The following is a 17,472-nucleotide window of genomic DNA, read 5'->3' as shown; positions in this document are numbered from 1 at the left end:
CCAAGATCGAGCCGAGAAGGGGATTCTAAAAGGAACTCAGTGGGGCTTTCTGGGCCGCCTGCGGGCCAGGTTCGGGGGTCAGCGAGCGCAGCGCGCGGCGGCCGGTGGCGGCTGGCGGCCGAGCCGGAGAGTGTTGGGGCGCGCGGGAGGCGGGGCCCGCTGTAGGGCTCCGGTTTAACCCGGCCAACGGCAAACGCGGCCCGGGGGGCAGAGCCTGGGGACGTGCCCGCAGGACTCGGGTTACCCTGGGGCCCACGTGGCCCAGCGACTCTCCACCCCGGAACCGGGGCGGGCGCACCGCGCGCTGGAGGCCGGGCACGCGCGCACCCCTGCGGCCGAGCCTCTGCGCGGGTCTAGACGTGCTACTCGGGGTACGTGCGCGGGAGGCGAGTGCTCCGAGGGCGGCGGGCGAGCCGCTGCACCCCGCGCAGCCCCCGCTGGGAGCAGGAGGCCGCTCTGCAGGGCCTGTGGCAGGGCCGGCCTCGTCCGCCCCCAGAACATAAGGTGGTGGGAGGTGCTGGTTCTGGATCCCTTTCTTGGACGAGGAGGGTGCGGAAACCTTTGCCCTTTAGGCTAACGGGCTTGTCTGCTCTCCCCCCACCCGCCCAAAGCCGGGTGCTGCCGTTGACTTCAGCTTTTGCTGTGAAGGTAGATTTTTCTAACACCATCTTTGTGTGATTTAGCTGTCCACAGGGAATCAAAATGTGGAATGAGGGGATGAAACTAATCCTTTCTTTTGCACTGTTAGGGGTTGCCATAAACACCATTTGTTAAAAAGCATAATTATGTTGGGAAAGTGCCTGATGAGACAATTAAGCTACATAAACACACTGAAAACAAATGAAAGCCAGAAGACGCCCACACCCCTTGTGTAAAGTAATTTTTTGTTTACATAAAAATGAGAGAGGTCGGAACTGCTTTATTACAACAACGTTATTAATGTCTTGAAAAACCTAATGAATGTGCTTTTGTGAATTTTTCAGTTGTGCGATGATGGTCATAATAGAAAAATGTACGTATGGACCTGCACTAGCCGCGAACTCTTTCTCTTTTAGGTTAGGAGGATAAGGCCGAGGAACAATAGCTGGGAGCTGAAGGCTGAAGACATGAATTAATGCAGCGAGAGCGCTATTATTGCCTCCCAGCCCGCCCCAGCACAGTTTAACTTGAATCTCAGAATTGGACACTTTTCACTGCCGTATCCCCCCCAAAATTGATTCTTTACCAATACTCATTGAGTGATTTCATGAAGGCCATGTTCATTTTGAGTTAGGCCTTTTAAAAGAGCCTCCAAATACAGTGGTTTAATCTCAGAAAGAGAAGATTATTTTTTTTTTATTATTTGAGCTATTTGAATTTCTTTAGTTCGTAGTATCATTGAAGGCTGGCAAGACGAAAAGTCCCATTCCAGAAAACAAAACAGAATGCAATCAATACCCAAAACTTGTGTATTTCATCCGTTTTTGACAAGAATTGATCTTTTTTTTTTTTTTGGCAATTTCCAGTTAACATATTAAAGTAGATGTTCACTTTTAGTTCAAGGTACAGAGTCCTGTGATTTGAAATTGATTTGGAAACTTAGATCAAGGTACAAGAGGAACTTAGCAGAACAGTTGCCATTTAAAGTGTCCAGATGATGAGAGGAAAGCTGACAACCCCCCCCCCAAGAAAAAAAAGAATCCCTGGTGGGTTTTTTTTTTTTTTTCTCATTTGGGCCACTGTACAGCACTTGGAGATAGCTTTTATTTATTTATCTTGCTACAAGTGTTTATAAAACTAGCATATTAAATCTCCCTGGTTTCTATTTTCTGTGTCTTCCTAGTAAGTCTCACTTAACAGAAAGATTATGCTTACTTGCACAGACCTTGTAAATAGGCAGGCGCTAAAGTAGAGGATGCTTAAAAGGGAAGAATATTCCTTAATGAATACATTTCACTTTAATGACAATTCAGGCTAAGTAACTTATAGAAATTGTCTGGTGTGACTTTGTTCATATGACATATGTGCATGGCCACAAAACCTTGGTTTCCTGCTTGAGACAAGTTCAAGATTCTATAGATGTATTCTAGGAATGAAAGAGTGAAGTGTTTATATTGTGACTTGTTTCCAAAGAGCTGGTTTTCTTTTTATGATTAATGAACATGAAAAAAAATGAATTTACTGTAGAAACCAAAATTAAAAGTCATTTTCCTTATTCTAGAAAAATGTCTTCCTCCAGACTGGGACTTCGTTTGGCTGCCTGTTTACTAAACATTTCAGAAGCCAGAAGAAAGCATATTGTTGAGAACATAGCAAAGGCAGCTCTACATGGGAAAAAGGGTAAGAACAGGCAATTGAAGGGGACAGGCAGTGTTTTGATAAGATAATGATTTTTGTGTTCTGCAGCCAGTGTCTCTAGAACACTTGTCTTCCTTGCTTCCCCTCTGGTTTGGGGGTTGTGATAGCTTCTGCAGGGCTCCAGAATACTGAGCTCTGTCAGCTTCTCAGGTGTGCACTTATGCTCCTTTGCAAGCCTTGCACCCCCTTCACAGGAACAGTCAGAGATCAATCATTTGAGATTTCAGGATATTGACAGGCACCAGAGAAGGAAGCTTTACATGTAGGTTCAGTGTGTCCTTCCTGAACCACTTATATGTTCATTAATAGAGTGCCTGTACTTGTACAGTATTCTTTTTATTCATTCGGTTAAATAAAAAAATTAACTTGCCAAATTCCTACTACTTTTCCAAGCCCTTCTGCCAGCGTAGCGAATGCTATCATTACAGCATTATTATTTCTATTCCATTTTCTCTGTAAAAGGACACTTAAGCAATTGCATTTGAGTTATGTGCATATGATCACACAGCAATTCAGACTAGAATACAAGTCTTCTTACACCCAGGGCCAGTACTTACCATGAAAGATACTACTGTGTTTATTTTATTTTATTTGAAATCTTTGGTAAAATATTAATTGAGGTCACAGAGTTCTAGATGTCATTTATTTTTAGTTACATGCATGCACACACATGCGCGCACACACATACCTCCCCCCCACTGAGTCATTTAAATAGAAATGTTTTATTAAATCAACTTTTTTTTGGAAACTATTGAGCATAGTGAAGCACTGAAGAACAGTATCATTTAATTTCTGATGTTGGTTTTGATTAGGCTACCACATCTCATGAGAAAGGTTTTCCTCCATTTCTAACAACAGGCACATTTAAGTTTCTGTCTTTCAACTTTGCAGGAACCATAAATGTCTGTGATGATTCTTGATAATTACTGATAAGAAAACTCCAGAGTCAGTGTGCATCTGTGCTTTTTACCTTCTCTTTGTCAGAAGAGGCAGCTTGGGCCCCTCATTGTCAGATAGTACCTCTAATGGATTGGGTTACCTGTCTCTGTGATTTAAGTGAATATGCAGGGACATTTGTGGAAGCCACACACTGATAGATGCCTGGGTCTCAACTCATAGGTTTTATCAGTGTATTAGTGGCAGCAGCTCAAATGGAATTACAGCTATTATGCTCCATTACAAATACCAAACAATTTACTTCTGCTGAGATTCCTACCGACAGCTACTCCTGCCAACAGTAATTTTTTTTTTCTGTATGCATGCTTAAGAAATTGCAGGAGAGTATTTTATTCTTTCAGCATTGGATTCTATTGAATCATATGAAACTGAGAATAAAGGCTTTCCACAAGATTTGGGGAAAAAAAATAAAATCATTTCTTTTCTTCAGGGTCTGGAGTATGTTGAGAAGTACATAAAATAGTTTGTATGATCTTGTTATTTTTCATCTTTCATAGTTTTAAAAATGAAAGGAAGGTGGCAGTAGTTAAGAAAATGACCCATTGTTTTACAAATATTTTAAAGGCATTTATTTTATGTGGGTGGAATAAAACTGTATCACCTATGCTTTTTTCTAATTAGGCAATGCAAAAACACTTAAATGGCCTAAAAGTTCTTACCTCGGTAAAGAAACCTGAGTTATAAATTTTAGACCTACACCAGGCAGGACTCTTTAGATGCCAATTTGGCTATAAGTGAGTGACATATTTTTATCTTTGACATTATTAAAATTAATAGTGTATAGGGCTGCTATAAACTCTGTAATTTGTGCTTGTAACTTATTTTTCCTTTCCCCTGAAAGATTAGTTGTAAATCTGCCAGGGGACAGGGCTAGAAGGTATAATAGCATAGCTAAAGGTTTAATTAAGGCCTGAAAACTTTTGTCCTTCACTTTGAATTTGCTTTTGTAGGCTTGAGGGAGACTTTTAAGGAGCTTGAACTAGGCTTGTAAACTTCAAAAATAACTTTGGGATTATGTGCGGTTGCCATACAGTGGTATGGCAGCTTTCTCCTCCAGGTTACACATTCATGTTACTGAATACTGGAAGTTGTTAACATCTGAATGCTGATGATAGCCTTTGGAATGGAGTGAAGTTCAAACAGTTTTGAACAGACAGGTGCATGCATCCCAGAAAACTCTGCTGTTGGCCCTTTTTGACATATCTCAGCTTCAGCAAGTATCAAATTTTGGTACACATCATTTGATTTCTGGGTTTTGGAAGGAAAAGTTCAGTGGTCTTACACGTGATTGATTAAGAAGCAGAATTTACAGTGATAGGATTTGGTCACTGAAAGGAGAAGCCACCTTCAAAGAGAACTTAGACAGTAACAAGACTAATAATAGGTCTCTCATGAACACCACAGGTCAATGCCTGAACTGAAGATCTGCTTAGAGAAATGCTCTGAAGAGAGCCCATTACGCCCTTGAATTTTATGAGTGGCCAGTGCTACTTTAAAGATCACATCCCCCTGATTTTTGATTAAATCAATTGTATCAAAACAATAAATTAAGATTTAATCATCGAAAAAATTATTGCATAATGTTTTCTTTTTTTTTGTGGGTGTGTGTGTGGAGGGGGTGGGTTTGGGGCAACACCTGGCAGTTCTCAAGGCTTATTCCGGTTCAAAAATCACTTCTGGCATGTCTTTGGGGACCATATGTGGCACAGGAATAGAATGGAGTTGGCTGCATTCAAGGCACTTGCCTTAACCCCTGAATTATCTTTCTGGATTCTATATGTTGTTTTCTTTACAGGTCAGAGAAATCCTGAAGTGTCAGTGCTCAATGTATTTTCTGATCAAGACTACAATAGATCAGTGATTACAATAGCTGCATCTATTGATGAATTAGGTATGATTTGTTTCTTTTCTTACACATTTGTGCATTTTTAAAAGGTAGACCTGAATTGCTCTCTAATCATTTGTTTCCTTGTATAAAATCTGAATGCCCCATATCCCTATTGCGCAGTTTACCTCGAAACTGAATTTAATTCTTTTTTTTTTTCTTTTTTGGGTCACATCCAGAGATGGTCAGGGATTATTCCTGGATCTGCACTCTGGTGGTGCTGGGGGGGGCCATAAGGGATGCTGGGGATTGAACTGAGGTCAGCCATGTGCAAGGCAAATGACTTACCCACTGTACTATCGCTCCAGCCTCTGAATTTCATACTTTTGGCACATTCATGCATTTCCAGTTTCTTCTTTGTGAAAATGAATCTTGAAGTCTAAGATTTAATGTCTTGCAGGTGATCACATGTTCTTTATTTTTAAATAAGCATCTACAAGTTTAATATGTGAAGCAATAGTGTTGAAGCCAGCCTTAATTTCACTGATAAATTGTTATGAACTAGAACTTGCTATGTGGTGGTGTTTTGAATTGGGAGTCTGAAATATTGAGTTGATTCATGAGTTGGAAATATGTGGGCTCCTTGTTTCATTAGATTGTTATAAGATTCAGTGGAACAGCGTGAATTTGAGGTATTAATAATTGTTTCAAAAATTGTATTGGAGCAATAGTACAATGGGTAGAGCTTGCATATGTCTAACTGGGTTTGATCCTGGGCATCACATACAGTCCTCCAAACCTACCAGGAGTGATTCCTGAGTGTAGAACCAGGAATAAGGCCTGAGCACAGCTGGGTATAGCCCAAAATACAAAATAAAAGAAAAAAAATCCTATTAACATAGCTTATAAGGGGTTAAAATATTTTGAAATAGACTTCATTTTAACTTAACATACTATCTTCTTTGGAAAGCTAAGTAGAACAAATTATTGACTCATAGCTCCAATCAAAAATAGAATTGATTCTCTTAACTATTAGTCACCAGATATAAAACTTGCTTCTGTGTTGTTTATTGCTGAAGTGGTTATATTGCATGGTTAGTGAAAGTTCAGGATAATCACATAAAACTCTTAAATGTCTATGACATAAAAATATTTAAACATATTAATAATGTTAATGGACTGGAGCTATAGCACAGTGGGTAGGCCGGTTGCCTTGCACACAGCCGACCAGGATTTGATTCCTCCATCCCTCTTGGAGAGCCTGGCAAGCTACCGAGAGTATTCCACCTGCACATCAGAGCCTGGAAAGCTAACCGCGGCATATTCGATATGCCAAAAACAATAACAACAAGTCTCACAATGGAGACGATACTGGTGCCCGCTTGAGCAAATCAATGAACAACATGAGAACAACAGTGCTAACAGTGCTAATAAAGTCAATAAATTATTCAATGAGAAGTCTAATGGACAAGAACAATGCCAAAATGTATTTTATCTGTGGCTATATAATCATTAATAAAACATTCTGATAATAAGAATTTTATGGATTAATTTGATAGCATTAGAAAAAAATGGAAGTAATCAACTGTAAAAAAATTGCAGTTACTTATCATTGATAAATAACCATTGCTGAGTTTCACTTTGAGGAATGAAGTACTAAAGAAATACAAGAGTTAAAGAAACATGACAGAACAGTTGGAAGGTGAGTCAGTAGTGGATCTTTTATTTTTATGTTTGGATGGAAAAACTTTTCCATAGAGATTCCAAAAGGAAGCAACAATAAAGCAACTTAATTTATAGCTGCCTTTCTAGGTAAGATTGAAAGTTTGATTTTTTTTTTTAAAACAATTTGAAGGTAATTCTGTTCTGGCTGCCTGCTTGGAGGCCTTCCAGTCTGTGGATATGGAGGTTCAAGAGGGGATCCACCCTTGCCTGGGCGCAGTGGACCTGATTCCCATTTACCCACTCTCTGGTGTAGGAGTGGAAGAGTGTGGAGCTGTGGCCAGAAGTAAGAGAAATTTGGTGTAGTAAGTTATTCCTTAATGGAAACCGTTCTTACAAATCCAAACAATTTGTGACGATCCAATCTCTCCTCAACTCTCTGGGAAAAGTCAACCTTGAAGAATTGTGTCAATAGAAAGCTTTCATGGCTTCAATGGCACACTGTGTCTTTATGACTCATCCTTCCACCTCTCACCCCATGACCCTATGCAGCACTAAATACTGTGGGATGCAGCCAATTGATCACTTTTCTCCCTTACAAATTCACGATAGAGCATTGAGGAAACAACAGTAGTTTCTAATGAGTTCCTTAGACTCTCCGGGCAGAACGATGGTGTGTTTTGCCCATCTGTGTTCCATTTTCTTGAGCAGGGGTAATGATGAAGTTGAAAAACCACTTAAATGTTAAATCCTACCCCTTTTGCCTCTGATTATTTTTTTCTTTTTTCCCCGTGTGTAACTCTCTTTAAGAATTTCTTTAGAACTGAACTGTCACATGCTTGATTTGAGCCCCAGGGGTAAGTTTAATTTGGAAAATTCAGCTATGTCACTTGAGGTGTTCTTGAATTAGGCAAATTGGGAGAAAAGGACCTTTTGCTTAGACTGTCCAGCTTTACCGGGGTTAATTATGAGATGTAGTGGCTCATAACCTTTGGGGAAAATTTGGCCTTACGATAATTGTGTTTTTCTCTGTATGACCTCAGAAATCCCTCTATGATCTTGCTTTGTTTTTAGTTCATAGTGAATTGTCTAATTCAGTGGAGTAGATCTGGACTCCAACAGGTCGGCTACATTCATCAGTAGGAATAGGGAGTGAGCCTTGTTTTTAAAGGAGCACTTTATGCTTTGAGTTGCATTTCCATGTGACTCAGGAGACTGTGTTTTCTTTTACAAGGAAGCCTTCGCCCCCAAATTGCTCTAGTTTTCATCTAAGAAAGAGTTAAAAAAAAATTCAGCATGAGAGAGAATCTGTTTCACAGAAAAATGAAGAGTTCAGAATTGTTCAGACCAGAATAATGATTTTAATTGTCTTCAAAACAATTATGTTCAATTACATTAAATCTCAAATTAGCTAGTACATGAAGTTCTCCATTACATCAGAACTAGTCCTCCCCAGATGTTCATCCTGCGTAGGAGACAGTTGACAATCGGAGGGTCTGGACACAGTATTCTCTCTTCCCTTGCCCTTTTGCTTCATTGGCAGCTACTGTACCTCATGATTTAAACATGGACATTTCTAATTAAATGAGAGCTCAGCTGCATTCTTGAACTAATTTATAACGTTTGATTTGAAATGTAATAGCTTCAATCTTCATCTGATTAAAAACAGTCATATACTGTACATGGTTACTATTTTGATGCTCCAACATGCAGTTTTTATTTTTATATTCCCCCTTCTACACAGCTGTTCATCTAATATCATCCAAATTTTAAAAAATTTTCTCTCTCTCTCTCTCTCTCTCTCTCTGGTAAAGCCTGCTTAAGCATTCTTATGAGGCATTAGTATTTGAATTTTGGGATCTCACTGATCAGAGAATAGTGAAGGGATGTTTTGTTACCAGCACAACACTTTTTTAGGGAAACCATTTTAAGATAGTAATCTATCTAATTTTCTTTGGAACAAAGGTAATGGAGGACATTCTTATGATATAGAAAATTTATATGTGTGTGTATAGTGTATGTTTTATATTTGAATTTTTTTTTTTTTTTTTGCTTTTTGGGTCACACCCTGCGATGAACAGGGGTTACTCCTGGCTCAGGAATTACCCCTGGCAGTGCTCAGGGGACCATATGGGATGTTGGGAATCGAACTCGGGTTGGCCTTACCCACTGTGCTATCACTCCAGCCCCTATATTTAAAATTTTTAATATATTTTAGAACTCTTTTTTTCTGGTAATGCTCAGGGACCATATGGGATGCCAGGGATTGAACCAGGGTCAGCCACATGCAAAGCAAATGCCTTGACCATTATATACTATCTCTCTAGCCAATCTCTATCATTTTTATCACGCTTATGTTTCTGAAAACTTCCTCTTCTTCCTTTTCCCTCTTTCCCTCCCTTCCAACTTCCCTCTTTCCTCCTTCTTAGCATCCTTTCTTCTCTCCGATCTCTTTTCTTTCCTTTTCTCTTTTTATGCTGTTTAGTTTTTGCTGAAGTGATCCATGCATGTGGCTTTTTAGGAAAAAAATTCTAGGTTTTTCTCATTAATTCTAAGCATATAGTTCTTCCTCCCCCCCCCCCCCCAAATACACATCTATTGCCTTTTCCTTTACTTTAGAGTCAAGTGCACCAACTCCTATAATTCAAGTTCAACTCCAGGTGTCTAGATATTATGTTTCTGTTGGTATTTCTCTCTCTATCTCTTTTTTTTTTTGCTTTTTGGGTCACACCCGGCAATGCACAGGGGTTACTCCTGGTTCTGCACTCAGGAATTACTCCTGGCGGTGCTCAGGGGACCATATGGGATGCTGGGAATCGAACCCGGGTCAGCTTCGTGCAAGGTAAACGCCCTACCCACTGTGCTATCGCTCCAACCCACTATTGGTACTTCTTATAGGCATTGTCTACTTTTTAAGAAGGGATCACTTCACATGTAACACTATTAATTTATTAATTTCAGGTGTATGACATAATATTTAATTTTATACCTATTGAGAAATGATCACACAGTGAATCAAGTGATAGTTGTCCCCAAACATGGAAAATTTTTTTCCTTGTGATGAAGGGCTTTTAATATCAACTCTCTTACAACTTTCTAATATGCAATACAGTATTATTGATTATCAGCATTTTGCTATGCATAATTGTCTATTGACATCTCACTGCATGCAGAAGATGAGAATTTAGCTTACTTTTACTCCTAGCACACATCCCTGACACTCTCATACATAATTCTTCCTCCAAGTATACTTATATAAAAATTTTGCTTAGTATTTAATGGATACATTATTATAACTATGTAAACATTACAATGAAATACAATATTTTTTTCTAAGAATTATTTGACCTTCTCTGCATCTTTTTACTGGAATTATTATGTTTTTGATTATTTGTTTAGTTAAACTTTTTTATGTTTATCACTGGTTTAAACTCAGACTGTCAGTAACAACGTTGCTCCACGTATTCTGATAGAACACTCCATGCAATGGTCTATCAAGTTTTTTCTTAAAGACATAGCTGTCAGAACTCTCCGACCTGTTGCAGTCAGAAGCACTACTCTCAGCTTGTTGAGGATGCTTGATACTATGGGGTTGCTATTATTTTTGGTGTTGTTGTTTTATTATCTTTCTCATTGTTCTCTTTATTTCTTTTCTCCTGCTGGGTCTCTTGTTCCAGAATCTTACATCTTCTCAATTCCTCGATAGCTTATGATTTTGTTTTGGTGCAACACATCCTTTGGTAGCTTTTGGGAAAAATGTGTAGTACCTTTTTGAGACCTTACATGTCTGAAAATACTGATATTCTACTTTTATACGTGATTACTAGTATTCTTAGGTGTAGAATTCTATGTAAGTGCTAATTTTCATTTATCTTGAAGATGCTATGTGCTTGCTCGAATTATTATTTTCATGTTGCTATTGAGACTTCTGATGCATTCTGTTTACTAATCATTATACATGAACTATTATTTCTTTCTGGAAGTTTGTAAGTTCTTACTAGTGTTCTATAAATTTTTGTGATCTTCCTTTGTTCCTAGTGTTCTATCAATGTCACTGATATGCCTATGAATAGGACTGTTGTCTTTATTCATTATGATGAGTAGTTGGTAGGCACTTTGAATCCTTTCATTCACTGATACTTTTATTCTCTCAGTTATTTCTAAAAGTTTTATTATTTGGACATTGGAAGCCATATTAGTTTTCTATATTTATTTCTACATTTTTGTAACTTGACATTTTTATAATGCCTTCTGATATATTTACTATATTTTATATTTTATTTTATTTTTTAAATTTATTTATTTTTAATTAGTGAATCACCATGAGGGTACAGTTACAGATTTATACCTTTTTGTATTCATGTTTCCCTTATACAAAGTTTGAGAACCCATCCCTTCACCAGTGACCATTCTCCACCACCAGTAAACCCAGCATCCCTCCTACCCTCCCCAATCCCATCTCCCCCCACCCCACCCTGCCACTGTGGCAGCATATTCCCTTTTGTTCTCTCTCTCTCTAATTAGGTGTTGTGGTTTGCAATAAAGGTGTTGAGTGACCATTGTGTTCAGTCTCTAGTCTACATTCAGCATGCATCACCCTTCCCCCTCAAGGCCTCCAACCACATTTTACTTGGTGTTCCCTTCTCTATCTGAGCTGCCCTTTCCCCAGAATGTGAGGCCAGCTTCCAAGCCATGGAGTCAACCTTCTGGTACTTATTTCTACTATTCTTGGGTATTAGTCTCCTACTCTGTTATTCTATATTCCACAGATGAGTGCAATCTTTCTATGTCTGTCCCTTTCTGACTCATTTCACTTAGCATGATACTTTCCATGCTGATCCACTTATATGCAAAGTTCATGACCTCATTTTTTCTAACAGCTGCATAGTATTCCATTGTATAGATGTACCAAAGTTTCTTCAACCAGTCATCTGTTCTAGGGCACTCAGGTTTTTTCCAGATCCTGGCTATTGTAAATAGTGCTGCGATGAACATAAAAGTGCAGATGTCATTTTGACTATACTTTTTTGCTTCTCTGGGATATATTCCCAGCAGTGATATTGCTGGGCCAAATGGGAGCTCAATTTCTAATTTTTTGAGAATCGTGCATATTGTTTTCCAAAAGGGCCGAACCAGTTGGCATTCCCACCAGCAGTGTAGAAGGATCCCTTTCTCCCCACATCCTCTCCAACAGTGGTTGCTTTTGTTCTTTTGGATGTTTGCTAGTCTCTGTGGTGTGAGGTGGTATCTCATGCTTGTTTTGATCTGCATCTCTCTGATGATTAGTGATGTAGAGCACTTTTTCATATGCCTTTTGGCCATTTGTATCTCTTCCTTGGGAAAGTTTCTGTTCATTTCTTCGCCCCATTTTCTGATGGGGCTGGATGTTTTCTTCTTGTAGAGTTCAACCAGTGCTTTATATACCATTGATATCAACCCCTTATCTGATGGGTATTGTGTAAATATCTTTTCCCATTCTGTAGATAGTCTTTGTATTCTGGTCACTGTATTTTTGCAGTGCAGAAGCTTTTTAGTTTAATGTAGTCCCATTTGTTGATCTCTGTTTCCACTTGGTTGGCCAGTTGCATGTCATCTTTGAAGATACCTTTATCTTCAGTATCATGGAGGGTTTTGCCAACCTTTCAATGTACCTTATGGTTTGTGGTCTGATGTTGAGGTCTTTAATCCATTTTGATCTGACTTTTGTGCATGGTGTCAGGTTGAGGTCTAAGCCCATTCTTTTGCATGTGGTTGTCCAGTTGTGCCAGCACCATTTGTTAAAGAGGCTTTCCTTGCTCCACTTCACATCTCTTGCTCCCTTATCAAAGATTAGATGATCATATGTTTGGGGTTGTGTGTAGGGATATTCCACCCTGTTCCATTGGTCTGCGGCCCTGCCTTTGTTCCAGTACCATGCTGTTTTAATTGTTACTGCTTTGTAATAAAGTTTGAGGTTGGGGAGGGTGATGCCTCCCATCATCTTTTTCCCAATAATTGTTTTAGCTCTCCGTGGGCGTTTGTTGTTCCATATGAATTTTAGGATTGCTTGAACCGTTTCTTTGAAGAATGTCAATGGTATCCTTATAGGGATCGTGTTGAATCAGTATAATGCTTTGGGGAGTATTGCCATTTTGACAATATTGATTCTCCCTGTTCACGAGCAGGGTATATGTTTCCATTTCTTCATGTCCTCTTTGATTTCATGGAGTAGTGTTTTACAGTTTTCTTTGTAGAGGTCTTTTACTTCCTTGGTTAAGCTGATTCTGAGGTACTTGATTTTCTGGGGCACGATTGTGAATGGGATTGCTTTTTTCATGTCCCTTTCCTCTGCCTCACTGTTTGTGTATAGGAAGGCCATGGATTTTTGGGTATTGATTTTGTAGCCTGAAACTTTACTGTATAAGTCTATTGTTTCTAAGAGTTTCTTAGTAGAGGCTTTAGGCTTCTCTAGATATAGTATCATATCGTCTGCAAATAGTGAGAGTTTGATTTCTTCCTTTCCTATCTGGATGCCCTTAATCTCTTTTTCTTGTCTAATAGTTATCACAAGTACTTCCAGTACTATATTGAAGAGAAGTGGTGAGAGTGGGCATCCTTGTCTTGTGCCTGATCTTAGAGGAAAAGCCCTTAGTTTTTCCCCGTTGAGGATAATGCTTGCCATTGGCTTGTGGTAGATGGCTTCGACTATATTTTATATTTTAAACCTTAAAAAGGTTTTTAAAAACTTTTTCCTGCATTTTTTCTAGTGCATTTATTTACTCTATGAATGTTCTTTTAAAAATAGTTGTTTATTGCTGGGTCAAATGGAAGCTCAATTTCTAATTTTTTGAGAATCGTCCATATTGTTTTCCAAAAGGGCTGAACCAGTCGGCATTCCCACCAGCAGTGAAGAAGAGTCCCTTTCTCCCCACATCCACGCCAACACCGGTTGCTTTACCACTCCTGCGAATATATCCCGGAGAGGCAAAACGGTATAGTAGAGATGGCATATGTATTTCTGTGTTCATTGCAGCACTGTTTACAATAGCCAGAATCTGGAAAAAACCAGAGTGCCCCAAAACAGATGACTGGTTAAAGAAACTCTGGTACATCTACACAATGGAATACTATGTAGCTGTCAGAAAACACGAAGTCATGAAATTTGCATATAAATGGATCAACATGGAAAGTATCATGTTGCGTGAAATGAGTCAGAAAGAAAGAGACAGACATAGAAAGATTGCACTCATATGTGGAATATAATGTAACTGAGAAGTACAAGTTGGCAACAATGCAACTTTTGGCAGATATCTCTCTGGACTTAGTTACTAAAATACTAAATTACAGAAATCCAAAACTGAGAGGCTGCTAAGTGTGGTCACTCCACCTCATACCTCTTCATCCTCAGCAATGGAAAACAAATTATCTAATGCTTCCTTTTCAGCAGGTCTGACTTTAGGGGAGAGACTCTCCAAACAATAATAGTGAGTTTTGTTGAAATATTGTATGCAATCAAAGTGAAAGTAAAGTGAAATTTATTAGTTACACAGGCGGGGGGGGCTAAGGGTGGGGGGGCTAGGGGTGTGGGGGGGTTAGGGGTGTGGGGGTCGGGGTGGAGCTATACTGGGATTCTTGGTGGTGGAATATGAGCACTGGTGAAGGGATGGATATTCGAGCATTGTATAACTGAGATTTAAACCTGAAAACTTTGTAACTTTCCACATGGTGACTCAATAAAAAATTTAAAAAAAAATAGTTGTTTAGGGGGGCTGGAGCGAGAGCACAGCAGGTAGGGCATTTACCTTGCACATGGCCTACCCGAGTTCGATTCCCACCATCCCATGTGGTTCCCTGAGAACTACCAGGAGTGATTTCTGAGTGCAGAGCCAGGAGTAACCCCTGTGCATCCAGGTCTGACCCAAAAATGCAGAAAACCAAAAAGTTGTTTAGGGAGCATCCTAATTTTGTTTTAGGAATACAGTGGAAATGGATAATTTTTGACATTTTCTTCTTCTTTTGTATGGGTCTCTTTCTTCATAGCTACACACGTACTTATCTCCAGATTGCTTTTTTTTCTGTTTTTGTTTGTCTTTCTTTTCTGCATGGGGGGGCCTCTCGAACTTTTCAGAAGCTGTGAGGCTTCCTAAGAAGTGCTAAAAAGGCTGGAGTCTTTCTGGGTGATTCTTAGCCAACTGGCTGGCAGTATGAGGGTTCAAGGATGCCATGTGATGCTTGGGCCTAGGTATGCCAGAGATGACCAAAGTATAATTGTACCCATTGAGTCTTTTAAAGATTATTTATTTATTTATTTATAATTGAATTAGTGAGATACACAGTTACAAAATAATTCATGATTGGATTTCAGTCATACAGTGTTTCAACACCTGTTTCTTCACCAGTGTACATTTCCCAATTTCCCACCACCAATGTTCCCAGTTTCCTTCTTGCCCCCTTCCTCTATGGCATACACTTTTCTTCTGTTTCTCTCTTACCTCTCTCTCTCTTTCTCTCTTCCTCTTTTCTCTCTCCCTCTCTCTTTCCTTTTGAGCATTATGACTTGGAATAATGAAAGGTTATCATGTATATCCCTTTACCTACTTTCAAGTCTCAATTCTTGCCCAGAGTAATGATTCCCAACTATTATCATTATATTGGTTCTTTCTCTATCCTACTGCCCTTGCTCCCCCGACCCCACCCTCAGCCCCCACCCCAATACACTGTGACAAGCTTACAACCATTGACCAGTCCTCCTGGTCCCTGGCCTTGGATATTGGTCTTATACTATTTTTTTTCATATCTCAGGAATGAATGCAGTCATTCTACATAATGCAGTCATTCTATATTTATCCCTCTCCTTCTGACTCACTTCACTCAGCAATCTACTCTCCATGTCCATCCATTATAAGCAAATTTTATGACTTCATTTTTTCCCTAACAACTGTGTGGTATTCCATTGGGTAGAAGAACCATAGTTACTTTACCTAGTTCTCAGGCATTTAGGTTTTTCCAGATTCTGGCTATTGTGAATAGAAAATAGACATAGAAGTGCAGATGGCATTTCTGCTGTTTTGGGGGCTCAAGTTTTTTTTTTGTATGTTCTGTTTTTGTACATGCTGTTTTTGTACATTCCCAGAAGTGGTATTGCTGTACATCCATTGATTCTTGAGGGACCATGTAGTTCCTGAAATTGAATGGGGCTCATCTGTATGAAAGATCTGAACTTTAACTCCTGAACACTATTTCTGACCCCTTTTTATTTATTTTAAAGGCTTCTCTAGATCGTTGGTTGACTCCTTGCTCTAAAAAAATGGGCAGTAAATATTAGACACGTATTTTGAGTATGTAGGTGGAATGTGTGTTGTTAGCTGTAGAGTGAAGTGGATGTGTCTTTTTATTAGAAAAAGCCCCTTCTTTTTTGTTTTCCTTTTCATTTGGTTTCCTCTTGGACTCTTCTGTTTCCCTGGAGAAGGATCTTCTAGTCTTCAAGCTGGAGTTTAAACATACCTACCTACAGTTAAGAAATTCAGTTGCAGAAAAGAGCTGTAAGGGTCTTAGCATTGAATTCTGAAATGTTTCCTTAATGTTTGTGATCCGTATTTCAGCTATACCATATCCCTTACCCCTGACCCAGAGTCCTGTGTTTTACCTTAGATCTTTTGCCAAGGTGGGAGCAGAGCAAAAGCCTACATGAAAGGGGGTAGAATATAACTTCTGTGTACCAGACTTCTCACCATTCTGTTTCAGCTTTGCTTGCTTCTTCCCTCCCAAAGGCAGTCTGCCAGTTCTGATCATTTTCAGGTACCTGTGTATAAGTTAGGTTACTGGTCGAAAGAACCTTCTTGCTGTCCTTACCTTCTTGCTGTCCTAGGTCTGCTGTATCTCCTGTTATTCTTATTTCTGCTCTCCTGATTCCAGTACTATTGTTTCCTTTGCTATTTTCGTATGTTTGGTTAGGTGAGTCAATGGTTTAAAACTGATCTCCTTACTTTTTTTTTTTTAAAGGTCAGTGGGGTAGGGAATTGGGAGAAATTAAAATGAGTGTATGGATCACACTCCAAGAGAGTTAGAAGTCTTTACTTTTCTAATTATCTTGGATTCTCCAAGAACAATGAATTTACTTCATTTTAAACCAGTGTTAAATTAACAAGAATACTATTCTTTTCCCCCACTGTCTTCTAACTCAGTACTAAAGATTTTTCCACCTCAATTTCTGGACTTTAGTATTTTTTTTCTGTAGCCAAAGATCAAACTCAAACTCTCACTTAAGCAAGGGAAGTGTTCTTGCCATTTACTTAACGCACACATGAGCATGCGAGTGTTGATAAGGAACGTGCGGAAGAAGGAAGAAATGTATTATGTGGAGGACCAAGGTTCTCTCTGACTCTTGACAAAGGTAGAGAGCCCTGTAGTCTCCTTTTATTGATCATGGTACCTCTAAAGGGCGGGATACAGTGACATCATCAAAGGCATCAAAAGAAGTTACAGAAAGAACATTGAGGCATCAAAACATGCATTGTTTCCTTGCATCTGCAGGCCAGTAATTTTGGCCTCCGGAAAGAAGATAGAAAACCAAAACATTTCTTGGGCATTTGGATTTACATCCCAAAGACAAGGCTGGGCTGCCACCTGAAATCTACACTTCAAATACAAACTGGGCCCACTTGAAATCTACATCCCAAAGACTAGACTGGGCCAGAGCCTACAATTTACAA

The 17,472-nt window shown here is 39.3% G+C and overlaps 1 protein-coding gene across 1 annotated transcript in view; it reads left to right on the top strand.

The window, feature by feature from the left end:
• The first annotated feature begins 287 nt into the window (after window positions 1-287).
• Window positions 288-17,472, top strand: part of FTCDNL1 (formiminotransferase cyclodeaminase N-terminal like) — a 43,378-nt gene continuing 26,193 nt past the window's right edge. Inside the window, exons 1-4 of the mRNA XM_055122823.1 lie at window positions 288-371; window positions 2,201-2,319; window positions 5,090-5,185; window positions 6,975-7,127. Coding sequence (XP_054978798.1) covers window positions 2,205-2,319; window positions 5,090-5,185; window positions 6,975-7,127 — 364 coding nt within the window. The 5' untranslated portion in view covers window positions 288-371; window positions 2,201-2,204. The remainder of the gene's footprint in view (window positions 372-2,200; window positions 2,320-5,089; window positions 5,186-6,974; window positions 7,128-17,472) is intronic.

The sequence above is a fragment of the Sorex araneus genome, chromosome X (genome assembly GCF_027595985.1).
Source record: "Sorex araneus isolate mSorAra2 chromosome X, mSorAra2.pri, whole genome shotgun sequence".
Taxonomy (NCBI): Eukaryota; Metazoa; Chordata; class Mammalia; order Eulipotyphla; family Soricidae; genus Sorex; species Sorex araneus.
Note: the sequence above shows the minus strand (reverse complement) of the source record. Positions and strands in the feature narration are given on the sequence as shown.